The sequence below is a fragment of the Cyanistes caeruleus genome, chromosome 4 (assembly GCF_971803275.1).
Source record: "Cyanistes caeruleus chromosome 4, bCyaCae1.hap1.1, whole genome shotgun sequence".
In the NCBI taxonomy this organism is placed as follows: domain Eukaryota; kingdom Metazoa; phylum Chordata; class Aves; order Passeriformes; family Paridae; genus Cyanistes; species Cyanistes caeruleus.
This window is the reverse complement of record NC_141704.1, coordinates 2,944,094-2,971,242: the sequence shown is the minus strand read 5'-3', so window position 1 is coordinate 2,971,242 and position 27,149 is coordinate 2,944,094. Positions and strand designations below refer to the sequence as shown.

At 47.6% G+C, this 27,149-nt stretch overlaps 1 protein-coding gene and 1 long non-coding RNA gene across 2 annotated transcripts in view; one reads left to right on the top strand and one right to left on the bottom strand.

Annotated features, from left to right (window-relative positions):
• PLXNA4 (plexin A4) overlaps positions 1-27,149 on the bottom strand; it is a 390,481-nt gene that overhangs the window by 57,584 nt on the left and 305,748 nt on the right. Inside the window, exons 9-15 of the mRNA XM_086886383.1 lie at positions 25,687-25,887; positions 17,042-17,138; positions 13,871-14,061; positions 9,578-9,729; positions 8,870-8,987; positions 3,142-3,278; positions 1,344-1,511 (exon numbers count right to left, since the gene is read on the bottom strand). Of these exons, the coding sequence (XP_086742509.1) occupies positions 1,344-1,511; positions 3,142-3,278; positions 8,870-8,987; positions 9,578-9,729; positions 13,871-14,061; positions 17,042-17,138; positions 25,687-25,887 (1,064 nt within the window). The remainder of the gene's footprint in view (positions 1-1,343; positions 1,512-3,141; positions 3,279-8,869; positions 8,988-9,577; positions 9,730-13,870; positions 14,062-17,041; positions 17,139-25,686; positions 25,888-27,149) is intronic.
• On the top strand, positions 8,265-14,801 carry LOC147653381 (uncharacterized). The gene is made up of 2 exons (XR_015286043.1): positions 8,265-13,775; positions 13,837-14,801. It is a non-coding gene; the product is annotated as an uncharacterized LOC147653381 (long non-coding RNA).

The window sequence follows — 27,149 nt, the reverse complement described above, 5'->3', positions numbered from 1 at the left end:
GGGAAAGGTAGGAACTGCAGCTCACAAACTGTGACAGAATGAAATGGTTCACAGCTAAAATGTTGCTAAAATCATGGAAAGGCTTTTGCCCACCGTAGCAAACTGCAAAGAAGCAGCTGCTCATCTGTGACCACCAAAGCCACCCCTCCCCAAATACACCTACAAACGGAATTTGGAGTGTGGAGAGAACCTGGGATAAGGTAAATGTGACACTATTGTCCAGTCCTCCCAGGTCTAGGGAGAAGAGTGTGAGACTGGAGGAGACACAGGGTGCTGGTGGCTCAGACACTCAGGGCAAGCTGCTGATGGGCAAAGCACCCACCCAGGAGCCAGGGCTGAGCACAGCCCAGCTTAGGCTGGTGCTGGCCCAGGTGAGGAGAGAGGGGAACCCAGGGAGGTGGGAACTTTGTCTCTGTCCTTATGGAGTGAACTCAGCTGTGATAACTCCCCACCCAGGGGACATTCACACGGAGCCTGAAGGTGTTCATGCTGCTGATGGGCCATGATGGGACATAACTGACAATTTAATAGGCAGCTGTGTCTTCTGAGAAGCTGTCAAAGACTCCTGATCCTCGACTTTCCATCATCCAGCAGGAAACTGGGTGTTCCCACCTGAACCTGAGGACAAACCCAGAAGAGGTTGTGTTCTGGGGATTGTCTCCATCGTTTCTTTGGGATGCCCCTTGCCATCTGATGGATCCAGTCTGTGACCATCACTTCAACCAACAGACATCAAAATTGCAATGACCAAGTTTTGTGGAGCCTACGAGTGGAGCAGTCTTTCTACTCTCATTCTTTCCATTTCTTTCTTATGCATTTTCTTATGGGATATTTTTAGGCTTTTATATTTTCATATTGCTAGAGATAATAGCAAAAAAAATGGGGTGTAGCTGCTTTCCAAATTGTTCTAAAATAAATAAATACATACATAAACAAACAAACAAACCAACAATCAAACATTTATATAATATGTATATAAATGTATAAATATATATTTACATAATATATATTTATATATAATAAATATTTATATATAATATATATTTATATATAATATATTTATATATTATATAATTTTTATATATAATTTATATATATAATTTATATTATATATATATATTTATATTTATATATTTACAAAGACTGATCATTCAGTGTCATTTCACTCTAATCCACCCTCTAATAGAGGGATCTATTAGCTCTGGGGAAGTATCTCTGCACAAATTCCTGGTGGACACAATGCTTGGAAATCAGTTTTCTACACCAAGGACCAAAGTTATCAGAGCAGTGCTCCTTTTAAAAAAACCATGGGAATTGTGAGAAGATTCCCATGGGATACTCACCTGAAGATGCTCCACTCAGGCTCAATCCTCAGGATGGTGGGATCCTCTACATACTCATAGTGAAGCTCCTGGTGGATCTTGGCCTTGTCCACTCTCACGGACACCTTCACCTTCTCAAAGCCTTCATAGGAGGCCGTGGTGTTACAGACAATGTGCTTGGTGGATCTCCTGGGAGGAGGAGAAAATGAACGTGAACCAGGTGCTACCAGCAGCAAAAATGGTGAGAAAAGATCCCAACTACTTATTCTTATGTCCTGTGTCCCAAACCTATGCACTGAAGAGGTGAAACTCAGTGTGAAACATTTATGTTCGTGTAGCAGTGTCTGGGGAAGTGGCATTACCTTTCCACTGGTTTAAATAAAACCACAAGAGCCCTCATCTCTCAGGACCCTGAGTAAAATCTGAACCCCAAGGACAGTCCAAACAAGGCCTCTCTCCAGAAATATTTCTCTGTGATTAAATATTTGATGGATGTTTCCTTCCTGCCTGCAGACATGTGCAGCAGCAGCTCATAAAAGGGGTGTTTGCACCTCAGCTTTGCAGTCTGGGATCATAAAGTTTACTTCGCATTAGGACTGTAATTCTTGTTTAAGTGCAGTTTGCAGCCTGCCTGGTACCTTTGGAAGTGCTAATACAGTGGGCAGCATTTTATGATTATATTTAAAGAGGATTCTGCATAAACCTTTTCTTTTTGGCGGGGTCTAAAAATCAGCTCCAGGTCTGCATTACTTTCAAAATGCATCAAAAATCAAGGCACCACTTCTCAATCATCATATTCTCAATCTTCCCAGTCCTGTGATTTGTGATGCAGCCTCATCTCATACCCCTAAAATGGGGGTGTGAGTCACCTTCAATGACTGCACCCTCCAGGTGGCCTCTAAATTCCCCCAAAAGACAGTGCTCAATCCCTCCTAAAATTCCCCAGTCTTCAGCGAGCATCTCCAAGCAGCTGTGGCTCCCACTTGGCATTTCAAATCACAGACTGTGACTTCACCCTGCTGAATTTTGGATGCTGGATCGCTCCACAGTCATGACAGGCTGCTAAAGAGGATCCCCACAGCCAGGAGAGGGAAGGGCATTGCCCCAGGGCAGTGCTCCCAGGTCTCCTGTGAATGAGCGCTTCCTCTGCCAAGGACATATTTGGGAGAAATGTGCCAACTTCATCTTCAGCCCCCATCGCTACTGGCAGCAAAATGTGTTGCCCTGGGTAGTTTTGAGCTGTGGGAGCCTCTGGGAATGGGATTCAGCCTCATTCTCACAGGGATCAGGGAACATCCAGCAGGTAACACTGACATTAAGCCTCTCTGAAGCGCCATTGAACAGGAGCCAGCACGGAGCTAAAATGTTGCAAATCATCCATTTCTTAGCGCTACAGGACTATTCTGGGATAAAAGGGAGGTGGTTTAGTGCTTCGAACTGATGTTGTCAGATTTTCTTTGTCACCTCTACTAAAGCTGGGACATGAAAATGAATCTTTTAAACGACGCACTCCCAGAGCAAGTAGCAGAGCACAGGACCGTGGAGAATCGTACTGAAATTTGACAAGAGGCCACGGGAAAAAGCACATCAAATACCAGTCAAAACAATGAAATAAATCCTATTTTCTCTCCCCAAAACATGGCCAGCAAGGCTGTGCATGGTGCAGAATGCATAAGCCCTGTTGCAGCATAGACGTGGCCACGAGCAAAGGAGGCACTTGAGGGACAAGGTGTCAGGGCTGCAGGAGAAGTTTCCTAACTTTAATTAGAATTTAATCTTTCACACCTGGGCATGAGGAGCAGGAAGGGCTCATCTGTACCTGTAGAAGAGGCAGGGCTGTCGCCCAAAGGTCACAATGACGTTGCTGCCAGCGTTGAGGTTGTTGCCTGTGATTGTCACCTGGGTGCCACCCGACACCGGTCCTCGCTTTGGCTTCAGGTCAGAGAGGGTCAGAGTCTGTGGAGACAAAGGGAGGAGTTGGAAACCCAGCAGAGGAGCAGAGGGACCTTCCCTCTCCTGCTAGTGGTGGAGAGAGTGAGTCATCCCTAAGGATTAATTGGGGCTTCTGAGGCTGGCCATGTCTTCTGGCTGATAAAGGAGCCTGGGGTGACGCCAGTCCTGTCAGAGACACTCTGCTCGAATGCCAGGTTTGGTGGGATGAGTTCAGACCCAACTCCAATCTGTTCTCACCCCTCCAGAATGTGATCTGCCCTTGTAGCCACTCAGAAATACTCCTGCAAAGACAGGCCCATGCCTGGAGCACCTTGGGTCCCAATCTCTCATCTCCACTGCTTGTTTGGCACAGCTCAGGGGTCTTTTTTCTGTCACACAACACCAGCTCTGCAGGATAAATCAGGTAGTGAACTGGTTTGATTGGATCTTAATGGGGAATCTCCACCTCCAAGCTGTGCAACTCACAAATGATGAAAATTGTTTGGTTTTGAAAAGATCACTCAACTTCATTGATTCTCAGAGTCTCAGAATGGTTTGGGTTGGAAGGGACCTTAAAGCCCATCCAGTGCCACCCCCAGCCATGGGCAGGGACACCTCCCACTACCCCAGGTTGCTCCTGGGAGCCTGTCCAACGTGGCACTGAACACTTCCAGGGATGAGGCACAGCTTCTTTGGCCTCACGACCCTCACAGGGAACAATTCCTTCCCAATATTCCATCTAACCCTGCCCTCTGGCAGTGGGAATCCATTCCCCCTTGGATGGAGGAGAGCTGTGGCTCAGCAGAACATCTGAGTTTGTTCTTGCCTCTCCCACATAGGATCCCAGAATAACTGAGGTGGGGAAAGACCTCCAAGATCATCGAGTCCAACCAGTGACCGATCCCCACCTTGACAACCAGAACAGAGCACATCCAGCTGTTCTTTGAACACCTCAAGGGATGGGACTCCATCTCCTCCTGGTTCAATTCCAATGTTCAGCAACCCTTTCCATGGAGAAATTCCTGCTGATGTCCAACCTGAACCTGCCCTGGTGCAAAATGACCACACATGACCCTAAAATCCTTCTCTTATCTGACTTGGATGTTGAGAAAGCCTCGACCCCTGACACATGGTTGTGGTGCTCCTGTCAGTGTGTCCTCTGAAATGCCACAGCCACAAAAGCAGCACTGCCCATTTGAACACCTTTTCCCTTTTCCTGCTGATTTTCTGAGCCTCTTTTCCCAGCCTAACAGAGCACTGTGTTAATATATCAAAAAAGGGCACAATTCTTTTAGAGGCCCCAAATCTCAAACCTCTTTTTCTTACCCTGCTATCCTCCTTTCTTCCCCAAATCAAGATAAAATACTCACACTCTGAAGGTACAGATCACCCTGTTACCACAATGCAGAGAGGAGACATCAATATTCAGGGAGAAATTTGGAGTTACAGTTTATTCTTTCATTTGCATTTTAATAGAAAAACTTTCCATTCAGTCCCAAGTGAAAAGCTACTATATGCATTTAAATGAAGATTATTTCTTTCCCCCTCTCTTTAAGAATGATGACACAAGTGCTTGAAGCTCTCAGCTCCTCTGAGCGAGCAGGTACATCACGCAGTCACCTTATTGAGCTTTGGAGACCATTAATCCATGTTTATAAAACCACCTGACACACACCACAGCTCCCACTCTCACACACACAGAGCCACCTCTGTTCCCAGGCCCCTCTGGTTTAATCATTTTGAAAAACAGCGGCAAGATTTCCATTTTTCCATTTTGCTCCTATTCAAAATGCAGCTCTTGGAGGAAGGGCAGAACATGAAAATCAGACTTACAGCTCTGTAGAAGGATCTATTGTCAGAGCTGGGCACTTCTTGTGTTTCAACCTGACTGGTTTTCACCTGATGGTTTGGAAGCTGGTTTTATACTTAGAATCATGGAATTTTTGAGGTTGGAAAAGACCCCTTAGATCAGCAAACCCAAGCATCAACCCAGCACTGCCAAAGCCACCACAGAAGCACCTCTCTAAGCACCTTGAACACTTCCAGGGGCAATGATTCCACTGCTTCCTTGGGCAGCCTGTGCCAGTGCTTGGCAACCTTTTCATCAAGGAATTTTCCCAATGTCCACCTTGAGGCTCTCCTGGCCCAGCCTGAGGCCGTTCCCTCTCCTCCTGTCCCTGTTCCTGGGAGCAGAGCCCGACCCCCCCAGCTGTCCCCTCCTGGCAGGGAGTTGTGCAGAGCCAGAAATTCCCCCTGATCCCCCTTTTCTCCAGGCTGAGCCCCTTTCCCACCTCCCTCAGCCACTCCAGACCCTTCTCCAGCTGCGTTCCCTTCACTGAGGAGTTCAAAACTGGATCCAGGATTTGAGATGGGGCCTCAGCAGTGCCCAGCTCTGGGGTGGGCACTGCCCTGGTCCTGCTGGCCACACTATTCCTGATACAATCCAGGTGCCATTGGCTTCTTGATTGTCAACCAGATCCTTTTCCACTGGGCAGCATTCCAGCCATTCTCCAAGCCTGGAGAGTGATTTTCTGGGAATATTCTCTACCATTCTTTTTCAATGGGTTAAAAACCACAGGAAGAGTATGAAAATCCAAAGCATGCACTTCAGTACTGCTCCTTTATATTTTGGGTACCACCTCAAGCTCTGATGGCAACTCCCTTATTAAGGGACACCCTCACCAGTAAAAATTCCTGCTGACCATGGTGGCTGATGCTGGGAGGTGACCTCCCACCTGGGAGAAAATGGGTTTGGAATGGCCAGCCTGGGGCCCAAAGCCTACACAGCAGCACTGAAGCAGTATCTGATTCAAAAATCATAGAGGAACATTTGAGTTAAAGACCCAAAAGATCTTTGTCCCACCCCTGGGTGGGTTCCCTGCCCTCTCCCTGAGGTGGATAAAGCAGCCATGGCCTTTTGAAGATCCTCACAGGCCACAGCCACACCAGGAACGCTCCTTGACAGAGCTCTGCTGTGTCTGGAGCTGATCTCACAAATGGGTTTGTGGCTCAGATTTCAAAGTTGTGATCAACACTTAATTATTCACAGTGGCCTCCGTGAACACAACACAGCACATCCACAGAAGAACTCCAGACTATTCACCATGTCCTCGCTGCTGGAAGGTGCTGGAAAATTCCAAGAGAGTCTTGTGGATAGGTGAGAGGCTGGAAAGTGACAATGAGGGAAAGAGAACAGGAAATTTTGTGCATTTTATGGGATTTTACCTACTTTCCTCAGCTCCCCAACCCTTTCCTATCCAGCATCTCCTGCACACAGGTTTTCCACGGAGAAGCACCATCAGAGCTGGGCCTAAACTGCCCCCCATGGAGCTTGTCAAGACCTTGGCTCCCATTCCATTCCTCCTAGGAATGCAGGAAGAGCAAGACGTGACTCAAACACAGCTTGGGCACCTAGGTTTCCTTTCTAGAGGTTCCACAGTAACAGCAAGAGGGGAGAAGATGAAAGGAATGGATAAGAAATGCTCTCCAAAATAACAAGGATCTTAGCAGCAGACTTAGAAGAAATGTAGAGTAGTCGACAGCACCTGCACTGAGACATGATATTTTCATCTAAAGCCAGAATAAAGGTAAACTTTCCTCAGTACCTGAATTGAGAAGAACATGTAATATGTTTTTCATTGCAGGACTGGGGCAATAATCACAGCAAGAAAATGAATAACTGTAAAAAAATATATTTCATTTAGATCATCATAAATTTCATTTCAGCTTTGTTTCCCTCTTGGCTTATTCTACTTTCTAATGCAATTTGCAGGTTTTGATCACAGATGAGTTTAAAACAAATGAGCAGTTATTTGAATTTAAAAGTTCTGGTTAGAAAGGTGGAGAAGAACCATTCTAGCATCTCTAAACTAAGACACTTCTTTCTTAAAACTAAGAAATTATTAATTTTTTATTATTATTATTTATTATTTTATTTTAAGAAATTAAATACTCTATTGAGTCCAAGCCATCATCTCATTGAATTCTTGCAAGACAGGGAAAGGCTGAACCAGTTGGCCAACTTTGACCATGTTTTCCTTCAAACCTCTCAAAAATCAATTTTCCAGGAGATTTGCCATGAGTCAGGAAGTGACATTTATCTCCCAGGTGATGCTTTTCCTTGGTTTTCAAACATCTTCTTTCCCTTCAAGCTGCCACGCGCCGCTGCAGGATGCCAAGGCACGTCGAGATTCCTGCAACAGCATCTCTGCCCTCCTGGCAGAAAAATCCGAGGAAGCCAAAAAAACACGGCTCCCACTGTGAAAGCACCGGACACGGGAGAGGGAATATGATGGGCAGGCTGGAGAGTTTCTGCATTTTTGGGGGGAGTTTTTAGTCTAGCACAAAGGTATCGAGGTATTCAGCAGAGAAAACCCTGGTGGCTTCGTGCTTGTGCCCTGGCAGCTGGGAAGGCGGCAAGCAGAGGGAAAAGCTGTCACAGATGGACACGGATGATCAAAACCAGACAGTAATTCCAAGAGTGGCAAAGGTGACACGTTGAAGTGTAATGTCCTGGAAAGAGCCCTTCTGGCTGCCTGGTAGGGGCTTTCTCTCAAGGTGTTTCTCTGCCCCCGCCACCGCAACACCTGAGTGACATCGGAAAATGCAGAGAACAGAGAAACTTGTGTAGCTCGAGGGGGGAATCCAAGACATTTGCATTCATTACAAGTTCCCTTTACCATAAAGAAATGCTCAGGCATGTGAATAATTTCAGAAGAGACCCATTCTCTTGCAGGAGTTGAGAGCTTTTGATGGGAACAAAGGGACCCTCTCATCTCAAACCTGCACAGATCTGAACAGATCAAGGCCAGACAACGCTTGCATGTCCCCAGCAAGGGGTCTTAGAGGAATAATCAGGTCTCTTGGACCTGGAACATCATCAGAAGGGAGGAAAAAAGCACAGGCTGAGTGTACAACATGTGTTTGCACTTGAACTGAAGCTGAAGCACGCAGGTGTCTCTCGTTTCATCATGGAGCATCCAAAACAGCTGCCCACCAGCACTGAGCCCCAGACACATCCTACAGCTCACCAGCAGCCTGAGGTGGATCTGTGCTGACCCCAGTGCTCCTGGTGTGGAGGGGATGAATAAACTCCTGGGGCAATCCAAGAGGGAGAAGAAAGAAACTCAATCGAGACCATCACACTCATGCTCTGAAGATCCAGGGGTTGTTAGGAGTAGTGGCAACCCCCAAGTTTCTTCTGGAGGACACTGGTGGCTCCAGCCAGAGGGGTGTTGGTAGTAGGAGTATCACACTCAAAAAAAAATAAGATACTAGGAAATTTTTTCCCTTTTCTAGATCTTTTTTCTTTTCTTTCCTGTTCAGCACTTTTAACTATTAATGAGAATTTTCTGTATTAATTTGGACCACGGCTGCATGGAACTGTAACTGGACTAATAATCTGGACTATTATTAGGTTGTTAAAACTTTAATTAGACCGGCTATTTTTGCTGGGAACAAGATGTTAAAAGGAAATGGAATGAACAATTTGGTGCACCCAGAACGGCAGCGAAGAGCTCGGAGGCTCAACATGGTGACGGACAATGGACAGAGGGAGCAAAGAGGATCAAGGCCAAAGAGTTTAGGGCCACAGAGAACTTTTTTCAGGAACTTACCATGAAGTAGTAGAGCTGAGAAGACCTGGCCATGAACTCTGGCTTGCACTCGGCCACGCAGATTTCCACAAATCCAGCGTGCTGGCTGGGCTTGGCCTCCCCCATCTCACACACGATCCTGAGGGGAAAATATCAACCAGCAGAGTTTGAGGGATTGTTTGGTGGTGCTGGTAAGGTGGAATTGGAGCAAAGAGCCCACAGTGCTGGGGAATGGACTCTAAATTAACCCACTCTCTTCTGTCCCATCCAGAATCCAAGTTGTGGATTAAGTTATTCTTTAGAAAGTGGTGGATTCTGGTGGGGGCAAGTGTAAATCTACCTAAATACACACAGAAATGTTGGGCTGAGGTCTGGCTCTATCCATCTCAGATCTAGCCTGGCATGGTGGAGGCAGCTTTAAGGTTTAATGATCACTCCTGCATTTAGCAAGAGGTTTTTCAGGATTTCTGCCTTCCAAACTGGAATTGAACACCTTGAGGTGACTGCTTGGTGAAAACTGGGATAACTGCAGGGCATTTGCTGTGAGGATCACTTAAATATGCAATCCAAACAGTAATAACGGGATTATTAAATAAATGGATTATCCTGAGCTGTACGTGAGGAATGGCCTTTTCCATCCCTCGATTCCCAGGTTGGAATGGAGTCCTTGGAAGGCCCTGCAGGTAGGAATGGCATTAGGTGGCTTTGCTCTGCCACACACCCACTTACTGCTCTGCTGGGATGTACCCTTCCACCAGCGGCTTGCACTCCACACCGGCCACTTTGACGTGGGATGCGATATCCCGGAATTCCAGCCCCAGGTTCTCCCCACGGATGGTCACTTTGGTCCCGCCCTCACGAGGACCTGTCACGGGGTTGATCTGGGGAAACAAGCCAAGAGAGAGGGGAACAATCAAACCAGGCACCAGAATCCTCTCAGGTGAAAGAACAGACAGCTTTTGGGGATCACCAGGGGCACTTGTAAATGCTGAACAGGTGAGGAAACAAACCTACTTCAGATACTCAGAATATGCAAAATTCTGCCCCAGACCTCATTTACTCTCTTTTAACTACTTGCAAACCATCCAGAGGTGATGTAGGTAGGAGATTTTTTCTAGGCAGGAGCAGGGATTTGTGGAACTGCAGCTGAGCTCTGCACTTTGTAGACGTGAGCCATGGAAAGGCAGGAGAGGGACACGGTGGAGAGAAATGTGAGAAAGAAAAAGAGAAGGACATAAGCGGTTGAGCCAGTCACTTGAAATCCTAAATTCTCAGCCCAAAGCTCGTGGGGGTTTTTCTTTCTTCTAGAGGTAGGTAATGGTCATGCATCAGAAATTCAGCTGAAATTGTCCATCTGGAATAAAACAGGCCAAACCACAGCAGGAGCAGGGTGTTGGGTTAGGTGTGGAGGAGGTGGATGGTGATTGAGACGGCAGCAGCAGCTGCTCTGTGCCAGCACCTCTCCCTGAAAGAGCTCCAGTTTCCATCCTGGGAGAGCTGTTGGAAGAGCAGGCAGGGAGCATGGACAGATCATTTGTGGAGCCTCTGAATCTCAGCATGAGATGAGCGACCATCCCAACCTGGGGGTGCTGGAATGGTGTTTGCATCCTGGCCTGGCCCTGCACCAGACCCTCACAGAGTCTGATCTCCACCATCCTTGTCCAGAGCCAGGTGGGAATCAGCACTGGAACTGTCTCCTGAGCATTGGAACAACTCTGGAATTACCTTTAATTATCTCCATTCTCTGCCAGGTGGGAATCTGGGGCTGGCAGCGATGCCCTGCAGTAGCAGTTGGGCTGGCAGGGAAAGACGAGGCACTGGTGTGAGCAGAGCTGCTCCCAAGCACTTCCCAGCCCCGAGCCTGGCACCAGGGTTGGTGTAATTCCCACCCAAAGGGCGATTTTTAGAAGGCACATCTTTAGTAAAAGGAGGGAGAGCCAGGCACCTCTGGGGGATATTTAATTTTAGGATATTAACTTTAGGATATTAACTGTAGGTGTTGCGAACCAAGTCCTCAGTGAGTGTGACTCATCTCTGACTCTATGGGGAACCAGGAGGTATTTGTGGTGGTTTTCCAGGGAAGTTAAAAAGAAAGGGAAAGAGGAAAGGGAAAGCTGTCTGAAGCACAAGATTTCAAAAAATTTTTGCTGTGACTCAAAAAGCATCAACAGGAAATTTCCAAGACCAAAGCCAACACAGCACCACTGAATCCTTCCCTAGGCAATATTTAATTTGTAAAGACCAGCTTGAAAAATCACTTATTTCCTTAAAACCCACTTATTTCCTTAACTCAGAAGGGCCTGGGATTCTCCCAGGTTCACATGGAAGATTTTTTAAATCCCATTTCATAGCTCTGTCATAGATTCAACCAGGAGGAAAGTGTTACCAGGTTGTTTTCACAACAGGAGAGGAGGAGTCTGTTCTATCACAGGTGAAAAATGTGGCACAAGACCTGTCTTGTTTTGGAGAGGAAAATCCAGGCAGGGAAACAAAAGCTGCCAGGAAGCTTCAGCTTCCTTTGGAAGACCTAGAGCTGCATCCCAATTTCCAGTCTCTTCTCATATCAACTGCTGCTTGTTGCTCCTAAAAGAGTTTTTTGTGGCTCAGCGAGTCTCTAAGTCCTTTAATTTCCCTGAGTGGCTCTGTTAATGCCAGAGCTGGTACAGAAATGGGGAGATGGGTGCTGGAGGGGGTGTGAGTGCCCCTACAAGTGTGACTACATGTGTTGTTCCTCCTCTTCCCTGCAGAGACCCAGCCCTGGCTCCTCTCCAGGCTCTGGATGCTCCTGCCCCACAGCTCCAGACCTGCCATTAGCTGCAATATATATCCAGTCACTTGAGATTATTTCCATGCTAATGGCTCAGAAAAAGGCCTTCCAAGAGCTACTTAGGATTGCAGCAGGCAGCTGGAATATTTCATGAGCGAGTGTTGCAATGATCTGTTGGAGCTCGGAGAGTTGTTGGAGGAAATGCCAGCAGAATCTGAAGCACTGCCCCTCTGGAACTGTAGGGTGGAGAATGGGCTTGTTTTTCAAAAAGAGCCTGGAGATGAAGGATTAGGGTTAAAATATGTCAGGGAAATGTGAGTGGACCTTCAGAACCTCTGCACGCCCAGGTCCTTGTGCTTTAGATTTCTGCTTTAGCTGATCATCCATCAGCTGCCCCATACCAAATTCTATCATTGTTTTACAATGTCTGAGAATCTGAAAATACTTTTTAAATGTTTCCCCCAGCTCCAAGCGATTTTTCAAGGCATCAAAGCTGAATTTGCAGGTGTAACTGTCCTTTCTGGCTGTCTGGGTTTGGTTTCACAGCTTCAGGTGGTTCAGGTGGGGTCAGAATTACCAGTCTCAAATAAATCCAAGAGATTCAGAGATTTAGAGACCTTCAGCTTGGAAACACCAGAATAAGCCATAAACATCAGAATAAACTGAACTCAAACAATTCAACTGAGAGAGAGCTTTGAAAGCTAGTGAATGACAGGGAGATGGATCAAAACACAGGGAAAGGGTTTATTTTCAGTAACATCTGGGAAAAGCAGATTCAACCTAGCCTTTGCTCCCCCAAAATGTTCAAGCAGAAATAGCAGTTTAGGGCTCTTCCATGACACCCACAGTTTTTGAATCTGAATCAAAAACAACTTAAAAAAGCCTTTCTTGCCTTCTAGGAAAATAACCCACCTAATTATTCCTATTAAAGGACCACTGTGGAGGCTGGATTGTCCTCTGTTGCAGTTCCCCATATCTTCCCTGTTTCACTTCTCTCTTGACTTTTCCCATTGGTAAATCAGGCCCTGGCCACACTGAAAGGTGCTCATGTTGAGTAAGGCCTGTGCTCAAGGCAGGAGGCAGCTGGAAGGGTTGGAGCCCTCATTTTGGAGGCTCAGGTCTGTCCTGCTGCCTGTCCTGTGACCCTGAAAATGTGCCTGGCATTATGGCAAAGGCATCCTAAGACAGCAGACAAAAATCCTTTTAGATTTCAGGCCTGACTTGCCTCCCCTGCCTTCTCTCCCTCCTTCTGCTCCTTGTCTTTATGGTTTTCCCATTCTCTGATTTCCTTTTTGAACATTTCCTCCAGCTTTTCCTTTGGCCCAGCCATCACAATCAATAGGGAACTTCCTGAAGAACGGTGTTATTCCTCAGGCCCTTCTCCCAGCCCTGTCCTCATTCTCTTTATCTCAACAGGGCAGTTCTCAACTTTTCCTACTCCAGGCTTGCTCCTGCCTCCTCCCTGAGCCTTCCAAGGGGACACCTGACAATTTTACAGGGCTTTATTTGCTCTGTGAAGACTTTTTTGACCTCGCAACATCAGCCAGGGGCAGGGCAAACAAAAGGGTTTAATCTGCTGGAGTCAGTGGAGGTTGTTTTTTTTTTCTGGACATGGCTTTGTCTGTGTCATGTTGCCAAAAAACATAAATTACACCTCCCCTCTAGCTTGATCTCCTGTCAGCAAGGCTCCAACCTCTCTGGGATCACTCAACACCTCCTTCTCAGCCAGGCTGACCAGAGAGGCTGCTCCAAGAGGCATTTGGGCTCCTTTGATTTACCCTCACACCGGCCATTGGAGATCTTGTCTCACCTTCAGATGTCTCTAGAAGGCCAAGGTCTCCTGAGGGATTGATGCCACATCTGCCAGCCCTTTTTGGGGCAGGTCAGGTGCTCTGGGGCTCCTCAGGTTGCACCAGCATCCCGTGTTTGGGGGTTATGATGGGAATTCTGATGCTCTCAGGTGTTAACCCAAGGTCACCCCTGAGCTGTGGACACGTGTTCCTGCCTTTGAAGCCACCATGGTCTCACATCCCCCAAGTGCCTGAGGCTTTTCCTGACCCAGCAGAGCTCAACCCTGACCTTCCCATCACCAACCCAACCCCAAATCAGGAAAACAACCCAAGGAGAGGGTTCCTCCCAGCTTCCCAACCCAAGGAGAGGGTTCCTCCCAGCTTCCCAACCCAAGGAGAGGGTTCCTCCCAGCTTCCCAACCCAAGGAGAGGGTTCCCCCAGCTTCCTGCGGATCCAACACTTACATCCGTGATCTTGGGGTTGGTGCACTTGCCCTTGGTGCTGGACAGCTCCAGCCACTGGCTGTCCTGGGCTGGGCAGTGCTGCTTCAGCGTGCACTGGTTCTGTCCCTGGCACCAGCCACACTCGAAGTCGGGGTCGGCTTTCAGGCAGAGTCCGCAGCTGTCCCGCATGGCCCCGCACTTGTACAGGTGAACTGCAGGGAGAGCAAAAACACAGGAGCTGAGAGAGGCAGACAGCACAGGAGAGTGGGGTGGCAGTGGGAGCAAGAGGGGAAAGTGTTCTGGGCTGCTCATGCCAGAGGCAGGATGGAAACCCTCCAGGGGGGTGAGTAATGGTGGGGGAGGAAACGTGGACGTCCTTCTTGAAATCAAGTTCATTCCTTAGTTCGTTCTTCATCAAAGGTGTTTTTGGAAGCTGAGAGCAGAAGGGAGGATGTTTCTCTCAGTATGTTGAGAGGAGGTTGGAGAAAATGGTGCTTGGGCAGTGATTTGGCCACAGTCCCTTCCTTTTTCACAGACTGAATATGTCACCAACAACCAACCTCAGACTCAGCACTTCATCCTAAAAGAATTTTCTAGACCTGGCCAACCCACAGCTCAAACTTGGGTGTGAAACTCCCCAGAATTTTGTGCTAAGGTGATGCCACTCAGGTTTCCAACTTGACAGAAATCCCAAAAGATAACAGTAAATGGTTCATTATGAGGCTGATTCCAGGGATTCACAAACAGCCTTTACCCCTTCTTCTGCTCCAGAAATTCAGTCTGCTTCCCACTTTGAAGCAGAGTTGATTCCACTCTAATACAGACAGCAATGATTAATGCTTAGCTCCATTTTGGGCTGTTAAGTGATTAGAAGCACTCAGAGCTTTTTCTAATAAAGCCTAAAAATATTGAAGTCCTCCTACGAAATGAGATCATGTTATTTATCCTTGTTTTACGATGTAGACACTGAGGCCTGGCTTGCACAGGGGACTGATAGCAGAATTCTCCTCCTGGAAGATAAAGGTGGCAGAATCAAGGCTCTCAGACTTTTTTGTTTTCCTTCATTTGTGCGTATGTTGGGAGATTTTTCCTCTGTGCTTCTGTTTTTCTGTGTCCATAGGTGACTAAAGTGATTTTTATCTTTATACACAATCCCAGAGCTCAGAGGCTTTGGAAATATTTGTGCTGAAAGCTCTGTCTCTCCATACCTTCCCCCGAGAAGTCAGCAAGTATTGGCCAAATGCAAGAAAAACTCAGAAACTCTTTATTTCTCCAGGGTGGGTGCAAGAAAAGTACCCAAAAGCACCCCAAAAAAGCCTGTAAAACATCTGTCAAGCACAGTTTTTTTTCCCAGACCTTGTGGGATACACCTATTTCCTTAATTTTCTGTTGGATATCCGTAAATTTGCTGAGTTGTTCTGCTTGAGATGCTACCAGTGGGTACCTCTGTAGGTAATTCAGCAGGTTTGGGTCAGTTTAGCATTTCAGCCTCCCAGCCCAGCCCGTGGTGATGCTGGATGTGAAAGCAGTGGCATCTTGGTCACCTCATGAGAGTGTGGTATTGCTTCCATGTGGTATCTCTATGGGAACATGCTCAAACTCTCCTCCTGACCAAAAACATGATGATAATATCCAAATTACTCATCTGGGACAGCCACCAGCCAGTGCTGCAGATTTTTTTCCAGTCGTTATTTGCAACATTTTGGCTTGGAATAACCCAAGATTATTGGGTGCTACAGATGATTCTTGAGTTCATCCCCTGGTCTGTTTTATGTTACTGGCACAAACAGTCCAAAAATATGATCATCATATGATCATGTTTTATCACTTTTATTTAATCAAATATTAATTTAACTTTATTAATTTTACTCCCACATCACCTAGGGTAGCTCAGTGTGGCCCAAGAAAAGGATTTACACTTTTGGTGTGGACCATGTTGTTCCAGGGGTGCTCATTTTATGGTAGCACAAAACTAAGCAGGACAGGGGCAAGTGTCCAAATTCTGACCTCCAACCCACACTGTTAAAGGTTCTCACAGCCCCTGGCACTGTTTGGGCCCCTGGAAAACAGCAGTGTCCTGGAAACACCGTGGCATGGCTTGGAGAAAAGGAGACAGCTTCAGAGCAGAGGCAGGGTGGAAATGTCAGCACAGGCCCTGCCTGAGTGCCAGGGCTGGGCAGGAATCTCCAGCCTGTTGTGTTTGCTGAGTGGATTTAACCCTCAAAAGACAGAGTTTTGGGATTTTGGTGCCAAAACTCTGCCATTCAGAGGGGGAGAAGGGCAGATGGGGTTGTGCCATGGGGAGAAGAGTTGCCCTGTGCTGCTCTCCAGGTTCAACGTGGTGTTGGTGGGAACCTCAGCCTCGGTGTGGAACGGTGTGACAGCGCTGTGGGAGTATCTGACAGGGACAGATGGAGCGGGAGAAGGTGCAGGAAGTGTCCACAACAAGGCAGAGAGAGAGAGGGAGACATTTCTGAGAGGTGATGATGTGAGAAGAAGAGAATCTGCAGGTGTCAGCTGCAAATTCAGGGCAGCCAAGCGGAGGGGTTGCCTGGGGGGAAGATTCCAGGGTGGAAAGACAAGAAGGAAGAAGAAGATGTGAACTGACCATCCATCTCCAGGAACACCCAGCCTGCCTCAGGGTCGTGGCTGGATGTGCAGCCCCCTCTGCAAGGGACACATCAAACCTGTGCCATCGGTGGTGGTTAAACACAGATGGTTTTCAGCTCCTTTTTATCATTATCATTTTATTTTGCTCAGAATTCTCCCACTGGAGAGCCGCAGCCTTTCTGCTCCCCCTCTGCCTTCCCCTGCTCATTACTAAATTGCCTCTGAGCAGAGAGCCCGCTCTCCTGGCATGTTAACTTGAAGAGCATCACTGCAGGAGAAATAAAGAGGGGGAGACAAAGCTGTAGAAGGAAGGGCGTGAAAACCAGACACGAGGATGTGGGGAGAAGCAGGAGGGAGAGCAACACAAGTGGGAGGGAGAGTCGCATTTCTCAGGTGGAATTAGAGAACTGGAGGGCTGGGGGGAGGCATACAAAGCACTCAAAAATTGGTAATTTGCAGAGTGCAGAGAACAAGTGTGCAGCAGCCAGCACGGGGAGACGGTGGCGGCTTTGTTAAGTGTAGGGAGCGAGGGCCCGTTGCTAAGGTTACCGCTTCCAAGGACAAGTTGAAATAACTCTTTACCTTTGTTCTGTGCCGGGTTGTCAATGTTGAAATTCCCGTTCCACACGACTGTCAGCTCCACTGGCAGGCTGTTAATCTCCATCCCTTCGTACGAGTACTAGAAATGGGAGAGGAAAAACAAAATAAACAAAAAAAAAAGCCCCAAACCCAGAGTTAGAAAGTGCTTGGAGGTGGGGAGGGGATGGGATGAGGCAAGAGGGGGTGCAGAACACGGAGAGCAAGAGAAATGGAGCTGTCACCTCCCCAGTCAGCAGCACCTGCCAGAATGCCACAGGATGCTCCCAAAGCTGTGGGTCTCCAACCATGCCCCTCACAAAAGCTCATTATTAGGTGAATATTTGTAGAATCCCAGAAAGAGGATGGAAGGGAGCTTAAAGATCATCCAATGCCACCTCCTGCCATGTAGGAACACCTTCCACTACCCCAGGCTGCTCCAAGACCCATCCAGCCTGGCCTTGGACATTTCCAGGGATACAGGGGCAGCCACAGCTCCTCTGGGCAACCAGAGTTTCACAGCCAAAATATCTGATCTGAACCTTTCTTCAACTTAAAGCCACTCCCTCTTCTCCTATCACTTGGAAAAATCCATGATGTAAGAGGGTTTGCATGTGATGGGCCTTAACTTTGAAATCCGTTTTTTGGGTGTTGAGCACAGCTTTGAAAAGTATTTTTCCAAGTTGGGTGCAACTTTAAGGTGTAAATTACACATTCTGGGTCTTCCACCCAGCTGTGCCTCTGCTGTGTATTCCAAAGGTGCTGAGTGTGGAGGTGAGGTTGTTCACTCTAGGAATGTCTTGAAGAACTCTTGGAAGTGGAGTGAGGTCTCAAAATCAGGGGAAACCCCTTGAAAAAGGGGAAAATGGAGCCAGTGTGTAATTATAGACCTGTCAGCCTAACTTGGCTTCCCAGAAAGAAAGTACATCAAATTATTAAACAATCAATTTATAAGCACCTGCGAGATGATAAGGTGATAAAAATCAGCCAGCACAGATTTGTCAAGAACAAATTGTGTCAACCCAATCTAATTTCCTTTTTGACAGGCTTAATGACTTTGTGGATAAAGGGGAGGCAGCAGATGTGATTTATCCTGATTTCAGGAAAGTATTTGCTACTATCCTACAGCAGATCACCATAAACAAACCAGGGAAATATGACCTAAGAAAGGCCACCATAAGGTTTATGCAAAATCCATTAAACAAAAAAAAATCAGATAATTCCATGTCAAGCTGGGAGGGTGTTTCAAAAGGAATATTGTCCTGAGTCTGGCATTACTCAGTATTTTCACTACTGACTTGGATGATTTCATGACACTGTCCTGGAAGGGGATGTAAGAACCTCCAAAAGCAGGGTTAAGAATTTAAAACAAACTTGACAAATTGTAGAACTGGGCCAAAATCAACCAAATGAAATTCAATGCTGGCAAATGGGGACTATTTTTCAGTAGGAGGAATTGATGCAAACAACTCTGAAACTGGAGTGGCTGGGCAGTGCTGCAGGAGAGGGCCTGGGGACTGCTGGAGATCATGAACAGACTGTAAATCAACAATGCCATATTGCTGCCAAAACCCAAACAATTCTCATTTGGGGATGGAGCAGATAGAGTTTGTTACATGTGTAAACCCCAGGAGGCAATCACTTTTCCCTACTCAGAACCAGAAAAGTCTCAGCTGGAGCAAGGAGTATTCAGTTTCCAGCAAATATGTCTTAAAAAGCTGCAAGAAACTTCTGAGAGAGCTGGAGAGATTTAAACAAACGCTTGTCAGGGGCAGTCAAGGCACACAGAGGTGACCCCAACGAAGGAAATGGAAGCTGCTCTCTGGAGGCCCTCTCCACGAGGTGCTGAGAGCTTTTTTTACGTCTAGATTTTGATTTATCTCAAGCCAGTTCACCCAGGGCTCACCCTGCTGCCCACCTCCATCAGCAGCTTCCACCCAACACCTCACCAAAAGGCAAAGAGCCTCAGGGTGGGAGAGGAGATGGTTGATTGAGGACAGAAGGGAGCAAGAAAGGAGGGGAGAAGCATCTTGTGTCTGCCTCTATTGCTGGGCACAGTGCACATCAGGATTTACCCTGCTAAGAGCAGGCATCTCCCACTGCACTGGGGTCTACAGCGGGACAAAGTCCCACTTTGAAAGGAAAAGATTTTCCCCACTACAAACCAGCAAACTGGTTTGGCTGGGCCAAAAAATGTCACTAGAGAGTCCCCCATCCCTTAAAGCCCCTTTGTGGTTATCCACAGAGAGGCCAGAGCTCTGAGCTTTACAGGTGGGGTTTCCTCTATCCATTAATTGCTGTATAATTGCAGAGTAAATGGTAACTGGTGATTTCTGTCCATTACAGCAGAGTGGGAGCTGCTTGCACAGTGATTCCTCTTTGCACAGACTAAACACAATTAGCCATTAATCTGCAAAACCTGTGATTATGATCCAGTTGTAGGGAATTTATGGGTATTTGTGGTTTCCATGGAGGTAAAGAGCAGCCCAGGTGAGCCAGGTCCTTTGCAGCAGAGCCGCCAGTCTCATTCAGGATTTGCATTTTTGTGACACTTTTGGGTGTCACTGCCAGCAAGATTCAAGATGAGCTGTCTGGACTCACACCACTGGCTGTTCCCAGCTCTGAAGAGCTGGGAGCAAGGATGGGGAGTCAGGAGTGGGAAGGAGAGTGCCTGAAGAGTGGTGAAAAATTAAACTTCTGCCACTCAGGAGCACCTGCTTTGCACAGGACTTTGAAAATGCTGATTGGGAATGGAAAATGGGATATATATGGAATTACTGGTCATCCTAAAGTCAGAAGATGAGTCTTAGAAAGGGCCATGTGTGTGTTTTGGGATTTAGCTGGAAGCAGAGCCTAGGCAGGGCTGCAGGGACAGGCATCTGGAATCTCCTGGAGCCTTTTTCCCATGGGAGATCCCAGCATCAGATGCAGGAGCTCAGCTGGGATTTTAGATCTTATCTGTCTGCAGCACCAGGGGCAAAGACATATTAGACTTTTTAACCCAGCAGGCTTGATCCAGACCTGGAAAGGGATGTGAGGGGATAAATCCCAGGGAAGGGCTCTGAGGATGAAGCCAGCTGGGATGAGGATGCTCACACTGCCCGACCCATCCGGTGCTGCGTGGACTGCACGGCAGCGAAACAGAGCAACCTGCAAAGGAACGGTGAGGAAATGCTCCGTCCTCCTCAGACCACAGGAGCTGCTCACTCATTGTGACCCCTCTTCAAAGCCCACTGAACTCCACAGGAGCCTTTGAAAAGGACTCACTCAGCCGTGACAATAAGATGGAAATGTGTTTCAGGGGAGAAAAAAGGCGCGGAGCATCGATCTCTGGGAGAGCAGAGCTTCCCGGACACCCCTGAGAGGTGTTCATACCATCAGGGCTTGTCTCTCCCCCTTCCCTTCCACAACTGCTCCAACATGGGCAAAACATCCCAGAAGGTGTAACTCTGACCCCTAAGTCTGACCAATCTGGATTTTAATCACAATCACCTCATCAAAGCAGAAAATTATGGGCAATTTGGGGACCCAGCTGAGAAGGAAAGTCTGTGCTCCCTGGAACACAGACTGGCTCTCCTCAGGAAATGCCAAAAGAAAGCTGCTAGAAGGAGCTGTTGTAATTCACAGGAGCAATGTTTGGAACTCACAAATATCCTTTTTTTTTTTTTGCCTTTCAAACTCTCCAGTAGTATCAGATACTCCCACAGTCTGTGCAAATCCATATCCATGCCTGACCACTTGCAGCATCCTGCCCTTTGCTGATTTGGCTTAAGCACACTTAGGATGATAAATCCAGAGGGGTTTCATGGTATTTTCCCTTAGCACCTCAAATGGTGAGGAGACTTCTGCAGAATTTTAGCAGAATTTTAGTTTTGGTCTGATTTCTCTGACACCACTTTTGTGATTAGAGCTCAAATCCAGGGATTGATTCCTGCACTTGGCTCTTCCATCAACGCCTTGCACCATCCTGTGGAAATCATTTAATCTTTCTTTGCATCAAATTTCCAGCCATGAAAAGGCAGAAAACATCTTGCACACTGTCATTCTGCTTCCTTGGATCCTTTGCTTTCCAGAGCTGGGACTGAGTTTTTATAACTGGGTATCATCCAGCCCAACAGAGTCCACGTGATTATTGGGGTTTCTCTTTCATTTAAATGTAGATAAATACTAATTAGAGAAGGGGATGCACAAGTGTGACATTCCCAGTGGGAGGTTTGGAGCTGGATGATCTTTAAGATCCCTTCCAACCCAAACCATTCCCTGATTCTACCACTCTCAGCCCTGTGCTTGTCTTTTGGCCACCCACAAGTGTGCTTTCCCATGATTTCTGTGAATAGCTCTTCATTTTTTTTTCTCAGCTCTGCTTTTTATTGGATTTCTTTTTATTTTTTTTTCATCACTCCCTTCACTGTGAGCCACACCACGGAGTCAAATGCCACTGAGATCTCTTGCTAAAGTGCAATGATGTGACAAATAGAACAGACTTGCTCTCCTGTCCCTAAGCCACACAGCGCTTTCAGCTGCACCACCTCAGGTCTCAGCACACAGAACTGTGAAGAATTCCAAACAAAATCATCAGCAGGGATTTTGCTGATGGGAACCAGGGTGTGCCAAGGCCAGGGGTGGGCAGGAACCAAGCAAGGATGTGGGATCAGCTGCTGAAGCAGGTAATGGCAGTGATCATGGCATGCTCAGGTGGGTCAGCCCTCCCCATCTCCCTCTTCCTCATGCCAAAATCTGATAATTTTGGGCTGATTGCAAGTGCTGGGGCTCCCACTGTTTCCCACTGGGAAGATTGCACCCTGCCCTGATACATCCAGCAATTTCAGCCCTTCCTGCTGACATTTTTACTTACTTATTTATATGTCTGCTTAGCTCCCCTGCTTCTCATCCCCTCCCATCGCTCCATGTCCAGGCTGTTGGCAGAGCTATCACAAGTGCAATAAGGAATGGCAGGAAGGGTCCCTCTGAGTGATAATTGCATGCCTTGGGTGGTGTGACAGAGGACAAAGCCCAGAGCTCAGAGTCTCAAACCACTTGACAAGAACAAGAATCGTCCCGAATGGTGCTGCCTGCGGTTACTTATTGCTGTTATCAAATAAAATGTCTCTGGGAAAGGCAGGGAGAGAGGCAGATTTGGCTCCTGACTGGGCTGAGCACCCAGGGACCGTCAGTGCTGGATGTGACATTACTGAACGACAGACTGGTCACACCCGGGTGTCCTTAGAGCATCTTTAACTGCAGTTGGAGCCACTTAGAAAAGGTGCTTAAGCTGGCTCTGATCCCTGGTGTAAATCTTGAGGGATCAGGAAATGCAGAGCAAAAAGTTAAGGCTCTTTTCCTGATCCTATCCTGTGAGAAAGTGGGAAAAATCCTGTTTTGCCAAAGTTTTTCTGCGAGAGGCAAAATGCCTCGAGCGAGATGGGAGGGGGCAGGTCTTGAGGCTCCTGCTGGAAAACAAGGCAGGACTGATTGCTTAGTCTAGCATGCAGCACCAACAGAAGGATCTGCTGGCAGGACAGCATCCCTCCAGGGACACACCATCACAGCACATCCTCCCACCCTCCCCTGGACCTTCTCCAAGCCTGCAATGCAGGTGCTACACATTCAGTGCCTCCTCCAGCAACTCTGCTGAGTAAAAAAGCTCTGTCAGAGGGGGTTGGTTCGATTTGCAAACAGGCTCAGACAGCTCTTTCCAGAGCCAGGTGACCCCTGGAGCAGAGGCTCATTGTATTGCAGTGGCTCCTGCCTGAATGCTAATTCTGGCAGGGAAGGGAATAATCATGATGGAGACAGATCTCCAGTACCCCTTCCCATTGTCTGTGTCCTCTGCCACCTGCTCAAACAGCCAGGGCTTCTCTGCTGCCTTTTTCTATCTCTCTGAATGTTGCTTTCTTTTGTCTGGCTCTCCCTTCCACATCTCTTTCTCTCAGTGCCTGGCAAATTCCGAGTAACAATGAAATAACATTTCTCAGGGGAAAAAAAAAAAAAAGAAAAAGAATAAGAAGGAGCTTAAATCAGAGAGTCAAAGCTCCTTCAAAAGGAAGGGGAAGAAAAGGGGAGGAAAGGAAAGACAAGAGAAGGAAAGGGGAGGACAGGAAAGACAAGGGAAGCAAAGAGAAGGAAAAAGGAAGAAAGCAAGAGAGAGGGAAAGGGGAGGGCAGAGGGAGAGAAGAGGCAGAAACAGGATAGAAAAGAGTTGATTTTATTCCCAAATGAGCCTCTCTCCCTGGAGAAGAAAGAGATCCACCTGAGCCACCACCAAACACAAGACAAGCATCCTGCAGACAACACTCAGCAGTAAGGTCATGGAGCGCCTTGGCACGAGCCTGAAGCTCAGCCCTGCCACCCTCTGCTGCTCTGGCAGAGCCTGGAGTGTTCTGGCTTAGAAAAACAGACATTAAAGTCAAAATGGTGCTGTCACAGCACTCAGGCATCCTACCAGCAAATCCATCTGGGGACTCATCAAACCCCACTTCTCTGGTCCCAGGCATTGGCAACTTCTTGGAGCATGAAGGTAGTGTGGGAATAATCACCATTACCTGTCAAAACCAGTCTTTTATTGGGTTCTGCAAAGTGGCATGCTGAGGCTGGCTGAAGTTACCTTCCTGCTCAGCCCAACTATGCTTAAAACCACCCTGAGATAATTCATTGGAAAGCCTGTGTCTGCCAGAGAATTCGTGACTCTAAAGGGTCATTAAAGGTCTGTCTTGCCTGCTGAGACTCTTTGGGCAGATATAATCTCTGCCCACGACCATACAATTCCCCCTTAGCTTCCACCATTTTAAATTAATACTTTAAAGAAAATGTGCATACCTCCTTAACTTCCCAGTCCTTCCATTCTTAACCTGAAACCTGAATGCTCACAGGTCATTAACCAGTAATGAAAATCAGGGAGAGGTGGGAGGGAGGGAGAGAGACAAAAAAAAAAACAAATAAAAGAGCATCGGTTGGGAAGTTGCTTGTTTGCAACAGATGTAAAATGTGTGAACTGCCTGCAATCTTCAGCCCTGCTTAATGCAGCAGAATATGTTGTGACAAGCACTGCCCAGCGTGGAGTGGCAGAGCTGCAGTGAAGTGGCTGAAGCCTGTAATTAGCTCTTTGACTAATAAATCATCTCACAGTAGCAGCAATGAAAATGACTCAATGCATGTCCTGGAGACATGAATCTCGTGGAGAAACCTCCCGAGAAGCAGAGGCCTCCATTGCACCTGGGCACAGCTCCTGGCTGATGGCAGAGCAGGTTTGTCCCCAAAAGTCACTCACACAGGTTCCCTGCAAGGAGAGTCAAAGGTCCTGCTCTTCAGGTGGGGAAGTGGAGGTGGGCAGAGGCTCCTCAAAGGGCATGTGAGGGCTGGAGGAAGGTTTGGCTCAGCCTAAGGCCAGGTTGGATGGGAATTGGAGCAACCTGGTCCGGTGCAAGGTGTTGGAACTGGATGACTTTCAAGATCCCTTTCAACCCAACCCATTCTGGGATTCTGTGTTCTCACCCTTTTTCTGCCCCATTACATGCTGGCACGTGTCAGACTGTTTATGTGGGGTTTTGTCATCAAAGTCCCCCAAAATAACCTCCACTCTCACACTGACACGAACACCTGTCCCCCTGGAACCCCTTTTAGTGGTGCTGTGGGGAAATGAGCAGGTTGAGCTGATATTGCTGCCTGTGGGTCATGGCTGAGGTGCTCCATTCCAGCCTGAGGATGGGATCCACCAGGAGTGGTGTTACCAGCCAGTCCAAGGAGAAAAAAGGGCAGTCTCAAGCTACCAGCCAATCTTTTCCTGCCTGTGTTTGGAACCACAGAATCGTGAAAGCTGGAAAAGACCTCCAAGATCATCAAGTCCAGCCTTTGATTGAACACCCCCGTGCCCACTAAACCATATTGTGAAGTGCCCTGTATACACCTCCTTTGAACACTTCCAGGAATGGTTACTCCACCACTGCCTCCATCCTATTTCAATATATATTCAATTTCAATGTTTAACCACTCTTCCAGTGGAAAAGTATTAATTTTTCTTAATATCCAACCTGAACCTCCCCCTGGCACAACTTGAGGCCATTTCCCCTTGTCCCATCACCAGTTGCCTGGTAGAAAAGTCAGACCCCAACTTCACCACAACCTCCAGGTGGTTCTACACAGCAATAAAGTCTCCCTCGAGCCTTCTTTCCTCCAGACAAAACAACTCCAGCACCCTCGATTAGGTAAGAAGGGCTGTGACACGATCCCAGATCCCCTGGGGACGGTGCTGTGTGTCCCTCCGTGGCCCCGTGTCGTTCAGATTGGGAACGGCTAGAAAGAACGACACGGGACTCTCAAGGGAGTCACAACCCGAGAATTCCCTAGTTTATTGCTTCAGGCCTGTCTTATAGACAGATACGTGGAAAGTACAGAAAAGAAACTCTTATTGGTTAGCAAAGTGCTACATTTCTATCATTGGTCAGGGGCACTCTGCCCCCCTGACTCTCTCCTGCAAGGAGAAACAAGAGGCTGCAAAACAACACCTGCAAGGCTGTTTAGTGTCCCTGAGAATTGTTTTAATTCCTTCTCATATTTTTCCCAGGATACTTTCTCAGGCAGCCTGAGGAGCTATGCGGCCTGCAATTTGTACAGGCACTGTGGTTCAGATTTAGCATCCATAGCCCCGTGCTCACCGAGGTGTTCTGGCACTGCACGCTGGAGCTGTTGAACCTCAAGGCCGGCACCCTCTGCTCGCTGCCCTGGATGTTCAGGATGCACTCGTAGCCCCGCTGGCCCGACTGTGGCTGGGGAAGGTTCTTGGCCTTCAGCGTGATGGGTTTGATCACCTCCACGGGCACCAGGATCTTCTCGGCCTGCAGCAGCTGGGGACAGTCCTGGGGAGAGAGCAGACAACTCACCAGGTCAGCACAAGCGTCCTGTGGTGCTTCCTGACCTTCTCAGTCCTCCTCATTACAAAGCATTTACAACTCCCTGGGCCTTGGTTTGCTACGGAGCTGTTCAAGGAGTATTCCTGGGAAGGCTCAGATAAACAGGAGAGGAAGGATTGCTTTCATAGACCATCCTTTCCTATCTCCCTGGCTTATTTCAGCCTCCAGGACCCAGGGAAGCCACCTCTGGTGCTTTTTAATACCTGCTCTGTTTATTCAGGTAGTGGAAAAGCAATCATGTTCCCTCCACAGGCTTAACCCAGTCACAATGTCATGGTAAAAGCGAATAAAGCAAAAATCTGAGCACAATTCCTCACTTCCCAACAGCCAACACAGCACTGAACAAAAGGCACAGCTCCAGCAAGACCTGTTGGAACCTATGGAGTCAGGGTTGTTAAAAAGAGAGCTTATTTTGCCTCAGAAGATGACAAATTATTCATTACAGAGATCTAGACCCAGCTGCCAAGAAACAACTGTCACAAAAATTGTGGAGACCCCTTGGAAAAGCTTGGCTCCCAAAAGGAGAAATGCCAAGTGGATGTTGCTAATGTGGTGCCACTTCATGTGTCCCTCACACAGGCGAGCCCTGGACACCCAAAGGTGACTCACAGGTGGCTGCATTTAAAGTGACATTAATTAGCACAGCTTAATTAGTTAGAGTGGCCATGCTCTGCTTCTTCATAGCACAGTCAGACAACTGCAAGATGTCCCTTTCATGGGTTTTAGGACAATATCAGTTCTTTAGGAAATTACTGCAGCCTTTCCCTATCCTGGCCAAAGTTAAAGCCAGCTCTAGTTGGTGCCAGCAGAGACAGGGAACTGTAGGTGTGGGCAAGAGGAAAATGACTGATTCGGGGCAGGAAAGTGGGGAAAGGGACTAAAGGGCTCAAAAGTGGAAATTATGGCTTATTGAGAGCCTGGGATCTTGTTAGAGCAGATGGTGGGAGTATCTTACTGAAGCAAATAGCTTAGGGAGATAAAGAAATGGATTAGACGTGTAACATCTGTAGTTACACCAACCAGGGACAGAGTTATGAGAGCCAACAGCCACCACATGGAGGATGTGAGCTCATCCCTGGCCAGGGGCAGGGAGAAAATCCAGTAACCACCCAGTGCATCCCTGCAGTGAAGTCCAGAACCTTCCCCAGTCCCAAAGAGGATCTGAGGGTCTGTCCTAAGGGGGTGCTGAGGAGTCTGAGAGATGATTT